At 33.6% G+C, this 13,810-nt stretch overlaps 1 protein-coding gene and 4 non-coding genes across 5 annotated transcripts; all 5 read left to right on the plus strand.

Moving 5' to 3' along the window:
- The first annotated feature begins 350 nt into the window (after positions 1-350).
- LOC131650487 (protein MAINTENANCE OF MERISTEMS-like) lies at positions 351-4,244 on the plus strand. The gene is made up of 5 exons (XM_058920193.1): positions 351-425; positions 2,278-2,384; positions 2,464-2,560; positions 2,736-3,413; positions 3,525-4,244. Exons 1-5 carry the CDS (start codon positions 351-353, stop codon positions 4,242-4,244), a joined length of 1,677 nt encoding a protein of 558 aa, XP_058776176.1.
- A 7,397-nt stretch (positions 4,245-11,641) lies between these two features.
- Positions 11,642-11,720, plus strand: LOC131654439 (small nucleolar RNA Z199). The gene has a single exon (XR_009299477.1). It is a non-coding gene; the product is annotated as a small nucleolar RNA Z199 (small nucleolar RNA).
- A 76-nt stretch (positions 11,721-11,796) lies between these two features.
- Positions 11,797-11,871, plus strand: LOC131654270 (small nucleolar RNA SNORD18). The gene has a single exon (XR_009299313.1). It is a non-coding gene; the product is annotated as a small nucleolar RNA SNORD18 (small nucleolar RNA).
- Positions 11,872-11,937: 66 nt separating this feature from the next.
- LOC131654447 (small nucleolar RNA U54) lies at positions 11,938-12,018 on the plus strand. Its single transcript, XR_009299485.1, has one exon. It is a non-coding gene; the product is annotated as a small nucleolar RNA U54 (small nucleolar RNA).
- Positions 12,019-12,076: 58 nt separating this feature from the next.
- Positions 12,077-12,168, plus strand: LOC131654448 (small nucleolar RNA R64/Z200 family). Its single transcript, XR_009299486.1, has one exon. It is a non-coding gene; the product is annotated as a small nucleolar RNA R64/Z200 family (small nucleolar RNA).
- The last annotated feature ends 1,642 nt before the right edge of the window (positions 12,169-13,810 follow it).

Here is a 13,810-nt window from a genome sequence, read left to right on the forward strand (position 1 = left end):
TCATGTAATAATCATATCATCTACATACATAATCAAATTTACCTTGAAGATGTTTCAAGAACAAAGTATGATCTGCATTTGTTCTTGCAAAAACATCATCTGGTTAATCCCCTAAAGTGAGTCAGGAGGGATCACAAAAGTTACAAATTTTTTGTGTTTTAGGTGTTTTTACGGGGAGGCAAGGAGTGGTAGTCATTGTAGCGCTGCTCAAGGTATCCTCCTCCTGGACCCACATTTTATGTTATTCATCAGCTTTTTATACACCAGCCTGAGTTTAATTGACATAATGATCACTTAATCATTTAGAAACAGTCTCATAATGTTCTCTGTTTTTATGGAGGAATATCGTAATGGATGACAAAGACAATTTGGATCCTGTAACGGTCATAGTCCGAAATGGGAAGCCTATTCCGGCTATTCTACCCGTACCGATCTAAGAACAAAATTCGGAATGTACATAAGTGGCGCCGTCTATACATAAAAAATTTCAAGATGTACATAAGTCTCCAAAGCACGAGGCCAGTAAAGGTTAAGTGTTTTGAGTTTATCTCGAATCACATAAACTTGTCATAAACGTATTTTAATCGAGTAAACTCTTCATAAATTTGGGTCTCGATGATAAATCAATTCCTTAAGGATTCACCCTGATGTATATATTGGGAATATTTACGACTTTAATGAAGTCGAAAAAATCTATGACCTTAATGTAGAAGTCGGAGAACCCTGATGGGTTCACGATGTAGAGAAATTCAATAACCTCTTGGGTTGTTTCTATACGTGACATGTTCGCTTTCATTCTCATCGAACTTGATGAACATGATAGCATCTCCTGTCATGTGTCTAGAACATTTGCTATCTAGAAACCATAATCTTTTCGCGATTTCAAGACATTACCTTGATAGTTAAATAGGTAATTCAGGTCCCTAACCAATGGGTTCTTTCGGGTTAGTTGAGGTACACTTAGGAATCCATACCATTTTACCATTTGGAACTTGGAAATTTCTAATCTGGCATTGAGACCTAATGTGTCCCGTATCACCAGGATAGTGACAAACAACTTTAGATGAAATGCTTCTTCTATTTCTCCTAGTGACACAGTTTTTTTTATATGAAAATCGTCCCTCTATCACTTAAATAATTAGAACAAGAACAAGATAGTGAAGTAACTGAGTTAATTGTTCTTTAAGTTTTTCAATTTCAAGTTTTAAAGTTGCACATTTAACACATTATACTTTTTCTACCTTTTCAACTAAAGTATCATAAACATTGTAATGCCCATCAACTAGAGATGTATGTGCGTCTTTGAGACAATCTAAAGCACGATTAAGATTATTTATATCCTTTTCAAGTGCCAAAATAGTTGTGACCCTGTTTGCGATATGCTAGAAAAAAATTCTTTAGAATTGTGATATATGTTAAAAAGTGATCATTTGACCTAACCTGCAAGGCGCGCGCACACACACACCATACTCTCACACACATCCACTTTTTACCAAGCTTATGACACACAAGACCCTACTATATTAGAGAGCATGATGGATGTTTCATCGTCAAAGATGTAATAATGTTCACATATCAAAACACGACAAATATTGAAGTTATAATCTTGACTATGATTCACACGCCTATGCTCCACTATGAAACATGATGTGTGACTCATTAGTGAGAATGTAGAAGGACATGTCGAGTTAGCCTTAATGTTTGACACTTTTCTTACCTCGCCTAACCTCATTTACATTTATTTGTACATCTCACGTTGTCGAAGGCGGGTGAATTAAGGTGGTTGACATTATGTGAGTCTGGATCACAATATTTCATAAAAGTGCAGGTGAAAATACCATTTTTGAAATTTTTGAAGTTTTTTTGAAAGCTTGGTATTCGACTTTGCGACTTATTAATTCAAAAGAAACAATTCCACTGTCCACTAATAGGTGGCCCATTTAAAGACAGAGCATCTGAATTGACTGACCCAACACATTTTAATACCTAGCAAAAGAAAATTATACCCTATACCCCTACTTTTATCCCAATACCCCTACCAAAAAAATTTTCGGACAAAATTACCCCTGTATAAATAGTGAAAATTACCAAAATTTTCACTTTTTCACTCATTTTCACGTTTTTGAATAGGGAATTTTCTTGCCCTAAAACCGGATAACCCAGCCTAGTGAGTTCCGGTTCATCAGACTTTGAGAAAGTAAGTTTTTTTTTTAAATATCTCAGCCGGATAACCCAGCTATGGGGTTTCCGGTTCTGTTTGTTTTCTCTTTTACATAGCCGGATAACCCATTGATGGGGTTTCCGGTTCATTTTGTCTCAGCCGGACAACCCAACAAGGGGGTTTCCGGTTCTTCTAGACCTAAGCCGAATAACCCAGCCTTTGGGTATCCGGTTCCTATTTATTTTTATTTTTTTTAATATCATTTTATTTAATTGTTAACTATTTTATTTTTTGTTTTTTAGTGGTTCGAAGAAGAGGAGGTGCGATCGACGGAATGCGTCAAAGAGGAAGACAACGTCGAGAACTGATGGCGAGGGACAGCAGGGAGCTGCTCCTGAGGTTGATCCGCAGCATCCGGATTTCCCGGAGGACCTACGGATACATCATTATTGGTTAGATATCAGAGGCACGTTGCATATCATTTATGGTTGGGCGAGGTACGTAAATATTTTCTTAAATGTTTTTTTAAATTACATGTACTTATATATTAACATATATTACAAATTATTTTCAGGAGAGACGACCAAAGCCGACCTTAAAGGTTGCTGCACATGGCAGCAAATTAATAGGATGGGTTCCGGCAATGCTCCCAAGGCAGATGGAAAATTGGTTAGTTGCATATGGCCTTTCATCTTTGCAGCATACTAGTTTGTCGAGGGTAGATACGCATCTATTATCTGCTTTTGTTGAGAGATGGCATCCTGAAACATCGTCATTTCATATGCCGTTCGGCGAGATGACCATCACGCTAGACGATGTTTCTTGTCTTCTTCATGTACCGATTAGGGGCCAGCTGGTTGACCCCGATGTTGTTGTCACCGATTATGATGCTATCCATCTAGCTGTTGAGTTGTTTGGTGTTTCGCTGAGTGATGCAACTACAGAGGCTTCTGATGTAAGGGGTCCTTACTATAAATTAGATTGGTTGAAGCAAGTTTTTGAGCAACAAAGAACTGCGAATAACTTTACAGGCGCTATGAGAGCATACATGATGTTGCTATTAGGTTGTACCATTCTTGCCGACAAGACGTTTACTCTTGTCGAGGCAAAATATCTTCCACTTTTGAGAGATTTGGATACTTGTGGAAGCTATTGCTGGGGGGCAGCTGCACTGGTTACTCTGTATAGATACTTAGGGGATGCCTCATTTTATTCATGCAAGCAGCTTGGCGGTTATGCCTCTCTTCTTCAGGTTTAAAATTTTACTTATTATTTAATTATACTTAATATCTAATATTTTAGTTTAATTTAGTTTATTATAATTTAGTTTAATTTATAATAGTAACTTTTACTTTTGTTTCAGTGTTGGATTCATGAGTACTTTCCAACTGTTGGAAAGAGAGGTACTTCTGGGTTATTCGGCATTGATAGTCCGATGGCTAGGGCGATGAAATGGGAATATAGGCAGGGGACGCAAAAAGTGGCTGACATCCGAGCTATGTTAGATCAGTTGACTCCTCACGATATTGCCTGGCGCCCTTTTGAGGATCATCGGGTGCACCGTCCTTTTGATGATATCTGTTTGTATCGGGGTGGTTTGAAGTGGTTTGGTACTGTAGTTCTATATTTACCTGACAGATGCTTGCGTCAGTTTGGATACAGACAGTACATACCGACCGCTCCTCCTAATGTAGACACACTTGATGTGGATGTTGAGTGGGCTACATATAGGCAGAGTGTGTTGCAGGTGACCCGATCCCACGATGATCCCCCAGCTGCGTTTGCCACCATACCATATGAGACAGACGATGATTATTTGGCGTGGTATTATACGGTGTCACATCCTATATTGAGAGCACCAAGAGGTGATCAGCCGATGGAGGTACCAGTGCCTGTCTATGACGAAGGACCGTCAGACCCGAGATTATCATATATATCTCATGAGCTTCATCATTACTTACAGCGTCATCAGGCTGTTCCTGAAGACGAACAGTTTCTGGAGATATTTAGAGCACTCAGACTTGCACAGGGCGGACCATTACCTAGGGAAGGTCCAATTACTTATGACCATGAGTCTGATTGATGTCACATTTTATGTTTATATTTATGTTTTAGTTTGAGACTTATGTATTGTTATGAGACTTGTAGACGTATGTGTTATTATAAGACTTATAGTTTGAGATTAATTATTTATAATCCATTTGGCAACATATTAAAATCCAATAGTACTAATGTTGTAATATCATAAAATCAATCTAAGCTGACATGTTTTGGTAGTATAGGCATTAGACGTTGCCAATGTTGTAACCGCCCGGCAAATCCTACCATCCAAGAAGTTGCATCTTTTGTGCGATATTTCGTCCAATCAGTTGTGACAGGTGGCAACGGGAATCCTTCATTCATGTTTACCTGCACACAAAATAAATATCAGAAAAACACGAATAGGGATTGAATGTACGAAAAATGTGTTTCTAACTACCTGAACCCAATGATTTCCATTGACAAAGCCGATACAGTAAATGGATGCATTAGGTGAATGTGCACTCGTCATAGGAAAGTAACTCAAACTAAGGTGACCTAAAGAGACGAGAACAACATTATACCGATTAGCTATTACATAGCCCAACTCAGGTAACGTCATCCATTTATTTGGTGGTTGTTGACCTAAAGAATCTATCACCAACGATGATCTCACTGTTGGAAGGCGTTGACCAAATAAATCCTCATACAACTTGCTTCTAGGACCTATAATCTCTTTCTCCAAATCCCGACGAACCATTGACCATCCATCTGTGCCATAACCATGCAAAGATGCAATGGCTCTAAAACCACAATTTCCATCATCTCTTACATCAACAATGTCATCAATAAATGGTCTGATGTAATCTGGAAATTGTACAATGTATTTATCAAATTCTCTATTTTTTGAGGTTTGGGATAGTTGTGAATATAACCTCTTTGAAGATTTTTGAGAACTCAAATGTGATTGATCAACATACTCATATCCTAAAGGATCACGATAAACATCATATCCCACAGGTCTCTTCCCTTTTTTCTTAACCCCTCCTTTGGTTTTAATTTTTTCAGGCGGTGGACACATCTTTGTTGTAGTTGGATAAGCAATCTCACACACTCTGCTTTTTAATGCTCTTTTTCCGACAACATCTAATGACCTCCACATTTTCCAAATTTCATCGATTGCATTTGTCATGTCTATTTCTGATCCATCATCTGCATCTATATCTTGATTTCCTTCCATACTTAGTTTCCTCCAATGAATATGAATAGCCTCAATTGGTATCGCATCACCACTCAATGTATATCTCCCTAACTCACAAGCACATGGTAACCCATATACTTTTCTATGAGTACATCCGCACTTTTGCGTATCGGTACCCACCATGTCAATCCTCAACCACTCTTCAGCAATCTGCCTCAATGCAGCTCTTGATACTGAACCACGCAAATTTGAATAAAAAGGACTAGTATGTGCATGCTCAACTTCATAAAAACTCTTCTGAAATGAAGCTCTAATGTTGCCCACTTGTATCTTGATGTTGTCATTCATAGCCTCCCAACATTTGCATAAATCACCTAAGCTATTCTCTAACATTTGCTTAAGTTTCCAATGCGCAGACTCCACCCTTTAAATTAAAAAAAACAACTAATTATCTGTAATATTAATATAAAGAAACAATGTCGATAAAATCACATAAACATACCTATTTGTTGTTGTGTTGCCCAAATGTAACACTTGATTGATCCATGCTTCGACAAATCGATGTCTGTGCGGTGTCAACCACGTGTCATTCACATAATCAATAAAACCTTTGGAGTCAACACATGCATCCTCAAGTTGTTTCAACTGTTGATGGTACTCCATCTCATCACTAGCCTTTATCAGTTCAAACCACATTTTCTCCACTGTTTCTCGCATATCATCCACAACATGTTCCTTACACCTTGATTTCACGTTTTTGTTGATGTGAAATCGGCAAAGCAAATTAGCTGTCTTTGGGAATATTGTTTCAATGGCTTTCATTAAAGCAAGATCTCTATCAGTCAAGATTACTTGAGGACAATTATCCTGCTTGATAAACAACTGTTTCAACTTATCCAATACCCAACAAAAAGTCTCTGTCTGCTCAGATTCCATATAGGCAAATGCAACAGCAAATGTTAATTTAGTTGATGTCATACCAACTATTTCAAACAACGGTTGCCTGTACTTGTTTGTCTTGTATGTGCAGTCCATAATCAATACAATAGGAAACATATTCAACAACTTCACTGATTCTGGATGTGCCCAAAATATATCTCTCACAACTTCTGACTCATCCTTTTTCCTACTCCAGTAAACATAACCTGATTCTTCAACCAACTTGAGCAATTGTTGCATTTCTGTTCTAGGACCCCTTATGTCTTTTTGTATCTTACTCTTATGTTTGTATATTTGCGTGATCCGAGTGACATTCTCCGGGTCACGCTCTTGCAATGACAATAATATGTGTCTTGGTGGAACATGGCGTTTTGTCAAATCAACAATATGTTGCTTATCATCTGTATTTAGTCGACTTACGAAAGCATGACCTTCAAATCTATCAGGTAAGCCGTGGTTGTGTACTCCGCATTTTACATCGATCTTCCATCCAGAACCATCTTTCGACGGTGTTGACCTAATTTTGAAAGGACAACCACATCTCTTACTAGCACTTTGGGTTTCGCTATCTGTTTTTTTGTATTTTCCACCTCTATCACAACCAAATATTAATTTATCACTTCTTCCTCGCTTGCCTGTTTTGATATCTGAACGAGCTATTATAACTGTTACTTTATTCCTGATTCCAACGTCCTTAATCCAACTTATCGCCTCTTCTCTTGTAGCAAATTTTTGACCAGTTACAAAAACATCAGTTGTATCCACACATGTTTGAGTTACATCGCATTTCTTCAAAGGAGGATCCACACCTAAATATATATAATTAATTTAGTTTAATATATAATTAAAAAAATTAAAAAATTAAAATTAAAGTAATTTAAAAAAAAAAAAGGGAAAAAATTAAAAAAAACAAGAACCGGAATACCCACAAAGGGGATATCCGGTTGGGAAAACTTGAAATATAACAAACCGGAATACCCATCCATGGAATATCCGGTTGGGAAAATCATACAATAGAAAATAGCTAGATGAGATCTTTGACAACTTTGCCAAGTGTCATCATTCTAGCACCCATGCTAATTTTAATATTTCTATTTTTAGTAATTTTGCTATTTTAGTTTTAATTACTTATTATTTATTTTTATTTTTTATTTTCTTTTTACACGTGCAAAGTATATCTCTTCCACTTCCCTCAATTTTATTTTTATTAATTAAATTATTATGATTCTCAAACAATGTATATGTAACTACTTTTTTTCCCATGTACATAGTTAATCTATTCCACTTCCCTTAATTAAATTTTACTAAATTTTATTTCCCCAACAATGAATATGTAAACGATGCATTACCCCTTCCCTCTTTTTTTTACCCTTTCAATGCACCTGTCCTTTCAGATTCTCCTCTTTCCTTTCCCAATTTTATTACGCTTTCACAATTCTCTCCGATCTTTAATGTTCGGCGGAGATTTATTACCTATTTCAAATTAGGTTTTTCAATAATTTTAATCAACCCTTAATGTTCGATGATTCATCTTCTATTCCATTCACGATGCATCATCAATGGTAGTTTGAAGGTTGTTCTTTCAACTTTTTGTATTTCATCCTTATTTCTACGTGTATAAATACGATTGTATCTCATCTCCCAATTCATCATTCCTTTGAACCCTTAAGATTTTGCGTTATTTTCCAATTTTCCTATGGCCGCCGCAAGATGCAATTTTGTTTCTGAAATCACACCAGTAAAAGAGTCGTGGGATGTTGTTGTTCGAGTTATTCGATTGTGGTTTGTGTCAGACATGAATTCGAAACAAAAGTATTATGCTATGGAGATGGTTCTAATGGATGAGAAGGTTGTTGATATTGTTTGATTAGAATTTTTTTATATGCAGTTAGAGTTACCATCCAATAACTTTTGATATGGACTACCAGATTGGTAAGCTGGAACAAGATTTAGGAGCTGGTGAGTCCATCAAATTTGGCTCGCACAGAGAAGATTTAGGAGCTGGTTTGTTGTAGCTGTTATGTTTTCAATTCGTCTTTGTTGTCATTTAATATATTTGGCTGTCCATGACCAATATTATATTATTGAAACTATATGATATAATTTGCCCCCTATGAAATCAAATGCTGCTTGAATAGGTTGGTATATTTAACATTTTAATATGACTTACAGTAACATTAGTATTAGAATAAATGCAGTTAGAATTAATCTTCTACTAGGACTTATGTTTTGGTCTCTGCTACTGAAAACATTTTGAATTTCATCTTCCAAATCCAATGCTTCTAATGCTGAAAGCAGTGATAGCAAAAATATGAATATGAGGTTTATAGTAGTGGTATAATTCAAGTTGTTGGTTATAAGAGAATATAAGATATTTCTAACTATAATTCATGATTTAGTTTTCCTTTTTGCAGGTGGATTGTTTGAAAAATATTTGATTTTTTGAATGGAAATCCAACTAAGATTTTTGGAATTAACCCAATTGTTCCGGCTTATTTGTATCTTTTTATGATATTTTGGATTTTACAATTAGTGTAAGTTTTGCTTCAACTGGTATTGGATTTTGATAACATTCAAGTGTTGCGGTAAGTTCTCAACTAATTAGTTTTATTTTTATTGGTTTCAATTCACCAAAATTTCAAAGAGAGAATTATAATTACTTTTGTTTTCTTGGTACTAGGTTTATTTTTTAACCTATAGTGAAAACCGGTTCATTCCTTTTTATCAAATATGATACAAGGATGGCAATATTATTTATTCAATCTGTAATATATCTTGGAATAATAGCAAAGACACGCTTCTTCTTCCAATGTTATGAGTTCTAATGTCGTGGTTCAGTATTATTGAAGTTCTAATTGTCACGGTGTTTCCTTGGTATTCAGATGGAGTAGTAAGACCTTCATGGGTGCTTGGTTATGCATTCTGTGATGTGGTCGTTTTATGGATATCCATGACAAAGATAATGGTTGGACTTCATATTTATTTAAAAGGGAAGGTTTTTGCCTAGATTAGGTGAATTGTCTCCATATTTTTGGTTAAACAAGTTACATTGAGGTTTCAAATTGGACATGAAAATATTGGCAGGAACAAAGAATGGGTTTAGGCTATTGATAATGGAATGGTATCTTGATTTGTGTATATAGGTAGGTGTATGGTGTGCATGATTTGTTCCTATGTTAAACTTGGTATGCATGTTGGGCAGTGAGTGACATCAGTTAAAGTGATATATGGGGTTCAAGCAAAGCTTGAGATATGGGGGTAATTGGAGGTTTTCCCATACAGTGCTTTTTTATGTTTATGACTTATTATATTTTGCTTGCTAACAACTTAATATTTGTTTGTTTATTGTTTTCTCGATTTTTTTTATGCGGTAATTTTGAACTGTCTTTTCAATATTGTGTTTTCTCTAACTTAAATTTTTTTAGATTAAACATCAATACATTCTTCCATATCCAAACATAAGGAATACTTTTTGTGCCAATATTAAACTATATTTGTAACGTAATTTGATTACTTTTCGAGGAAGAAAATGAGTTCTTTTATTTAGGTTGGTATGAAAGAGAAATCAATTGATAAAATAACACATAATTTGATTAACAAACTGTTGAATATAAATTTTTATTCAAAGAGAAATAAATTTATTGATTAGTTGTTTGATTTCCCTACAATTTTTAACTAATACTTAAGACGATCTCTCAATATATATATATATATATATATATATATATATATATATATATATATATATATATATATATATATATATATATATATATATATATATATATATATATATACCGTACTACATGATTTGGTCTTTTTTATATAAACTTCACTTATATTTATGGCACAAATTCAGCAAAGCATGCCGATACTTACATGGAGATAAAAATCAAGTTGTTAGACTATAATAAATAAATATAAGTAGTCATGAGTAATTTAATATTCAAGGAATTTTTTTCATGTTTTAAAAACACTGAAACAAGAACAAAAACTTTTCAAGATAATTTTATAATTTACAATACAGAATAATTTAAAAATTATAGGCATGTCCAACAGGCCGAACCTATTTTTTTAACCGTCCGGCAAAATATTTATTTAAATTAAATAAATATTTGAGATCATATGTTTAATAACTTCTAAATTATTATAGCATTCAATTCATTACTAAATAAATATGTTTTTTTGGTATTTTTTATTTAACGGGTTATTTTTTTTTTAAAACTTACACAAATTATTAATAAATTATAAATGACCAAATTATTTTATAATTTACAAAAAATTAGTTCAATTAACTTTTTTATGTATATTATTAATAACAATGATATTTTATCTATACAATAGTAATTTTAATATAAGTAAAATTTCTACATTATAAGTATTTTTAAAATATTATTCTTACGTAGAAAATATTTAACCCGTGCCTCGCACGGGTCTAAATACTAGTTTGAAATAAAACCAAACGGAATACCCATCCCTGGGATATTCGGTTGATGAAAGTTATAAAAAAACAGACCGGAAAACTGCATGTTTGGTTATCCGGTTCAGACGACGTAACAATCTCCACTTCTCCCCGTACAAACAGTAACAATGAAAAAATAAAAAATAAAAATAAAAAATTAAAAGTAAAAAAGGATAAAATTGGAATTTTTAAAAAATTGTCGGGGTATTGGGATAAACGTAGGGGTACGGGGTATAATTTTCCTAGCAAAATTCAAACACAAGATATTGAAAAAAATACATTCTTAAAATCCAAGCCTTCATAAAAAAACCAATTTTGTAAATTATAATTCTCAATATATGGTTTGGAATTATGAATATATATCAATTGTAATGAATTAATAATGAGATGTTGTGATCTTGAATCTCTTCTCATTCAAATATTTAAAGTATGATTAATTTTTTTTTAGATTGTATTATAAGAGGCTGAGGTGAGTCTGAATGTGATATTAGGATGATTAGTAAATAGTGGTGCCAATAGTATTTTTTGAAATAGTAAAACTAACTTCATACGCTGTATTAGTAAATAGTTGTTTTAATAGCAATTTTCGACGAGGTACGAAAGATTCAAAGGCCCAATTCATCATAACCCGGTTCATCCGCAACCCTCCTTCCTTTCGATATTAGGGTTTCCGTATTCTAGAAACGACCAACCATGTTATAAATTGACACAACAAACAGGTTCTGTTCAGCAGCCAACGGCATCTAAGTTTCAGTTTTCCTCAAACAATGTTTTCATAGGTTTTGGGAAGTTTATTCTGCCTCTATGTTTCAATTGTTTTTTGCTTTCATCTTATGTTCTTTCTTTTTATTGTTGAATCAGATCATGTGATGAGAAAATAACTGCAACAATATGATGGATTCGTTCCATGATTCCTAGTATTTAAGTCTCTGATGATTCACTTGATTAGTCCTTCTTAATTCTTTTCTATTTTTAAGATTTGTTTTCTACAATTTATGTTGAATTGAAATCAAAGAGATATGATGATGTTTACATTGGTCCGTGTTTCTGATTCACCGTGACCGACAACCTTTTCCAATTTCTGATCTCTGTTTCCAACTATTCAATTATACTTATTTGTTGCTATAAGTTTAATTTCATTTAATTTCAGGATTTTGCTCTGTGATACTCTGCAATATTGCAGTATACGCTATTCTGATTCAAATTATGAGCAGAAAATTTATATTGATGAGAGCTATATCGTAAATTTAATATAGTCATAAGTTTTATTCTCTTTTTCAGAGTTTGTAATTAGTTTCTGCTATGATGATTGAAGAACAAATTCACATGTCAGACTTCAGAGATTTTATATCAATGAGAATGACAATTCTATTTACTGAGCGGAAAATTGTTGATTTGTATATAAATTATTTATTCTAATATTAGTTTTGTTAGGGTTTTATTGACGGGAGATTTCCGATGAATCTCTTTACTATTTGAAAGCAAATTGAAAAGTATTTGCATAATTTCAAGTAACCGTCATAAATCAACAATTCTGGTGTTGACGGCGCCACCTTAAGCGGTGGCATCTCCGCCGGAGGTGTCTCATATTCCATTGCCTTGTGGAGCGGCGTCGCTGCTTTTACCATTTGGGACTGGCCATGAGACATACATTTACATTATTATAATTAATAATAGGGAAATGCTAAGCTTACACTACAAAGTTACAACCACACCGTAGTTATATACGGTTTCACACACTTTTGTTTATTTTATTAATTTTTTCTTTGTATTGGGTTTTGTGCAAAGCTGAGAATGGTTGAAAAGAGATACGGTGTAGGTGAGGTGTACACAATTCTGGTGTATAAATAGCACTGCTGTTAATAATATAATGTATTTATTATATTACTATGTACCAGTATCTTCAAATTATTTTGTACTTATTATTTATAATTCTGAATGTATCTGTGTAAGTTATCCTATGGACTTGCATCAAAATGTTTATTTTTATTATTTCATTTCAAAATTCTTTTGGCTGTAGGGAAATCATGGAAGGCCGAACGGATTTCACAGGAGAGGATACATTTCGTTATTGTATTGAGCTAATTCTTTTTTTAGTGGATTTTTTTACTGTATTAACTTTACGTGGAATAGCAAATTTATATATGATTTAATGTATAAAGTTTGATTTGTATATTATTTATCTAATTTGTTAACATTTAAATTACCCATATATTTGACACAGCAATTTATTATTAAAGTTTTAAAACTAGTTAATGTAATTCGCAATTTGAGAATACGCTTTAATTAAACCAAAAATAACCATTAAGATATTATTAACATAATCAATAGGAATCCTATCATAATCAAATGATCTTATTAGTAGTATTTATTAAATTCCATTAGTCATTCTAGGAATCTCGACATTAGACTTCAAACCAAAATGAGTGGTGAAATATAGATAAATTTCTACTTTGAACATGCTTTCAATTCCAGCTGTGATTCTCTCTAGGTTGCGGTAGAAAAAGGCTTTGACATGGTGGGGGTTAAACTTGCTCAAATCAATAAATTTCAAAGAAGGTTTAATACAAATTAAGACTCCCCTTCAGGCAAACGATGCTTTACCTTGTGGGACATGACGGGATAGCTTTATTATTAGACGAGTGTTTGATTACTTCTTCAATCATTAGATGTTTCTTTACTTGCTTAAACTTTGGTTAGCTTCTTCAGAATGGGAGAAGATTGGCGTTATGATTGAATTTGTCTCTTACATTTTTGCTTATCCGAGATGCTCTTTTGTGAATGGTGAGAAGACATTGTTGATGATGATGAGAAATGGGTCAGGATGATGAAGTGATGATTGAAGAATAATGTTAGATTAATATTGGATGATAAGAGAGATTTTGTGCAATTAAGTGACTTTAAAATGAAATGAGGAATGATATGTTAAAAGAAAAATGGAAGAAATTTAAATTTTTGTGACTTTTCTGTTTGTGTTTCGAAAGTGTTCTCTGACTCAAATAATGGGTGTCTTTGTTTTGAAGAAAAG

This window comes from Vicia villosa, linkage group LG2 (genome assembly GCF_029867415.1).
Source record: "Vicia villosa cultivar HV-30 ecotype Madison, WI linkage group LG2, Vvil1.0, whole genome shotgun sequence".
In the NCBI taxonomy this organism is placed as follows: domain Eukaryota; kingdom Viridiplantae; phylum Streptophyta; class Magnoliopsida; order Fabales; family Fabaceae; genus Vicia; species Vicia villosa.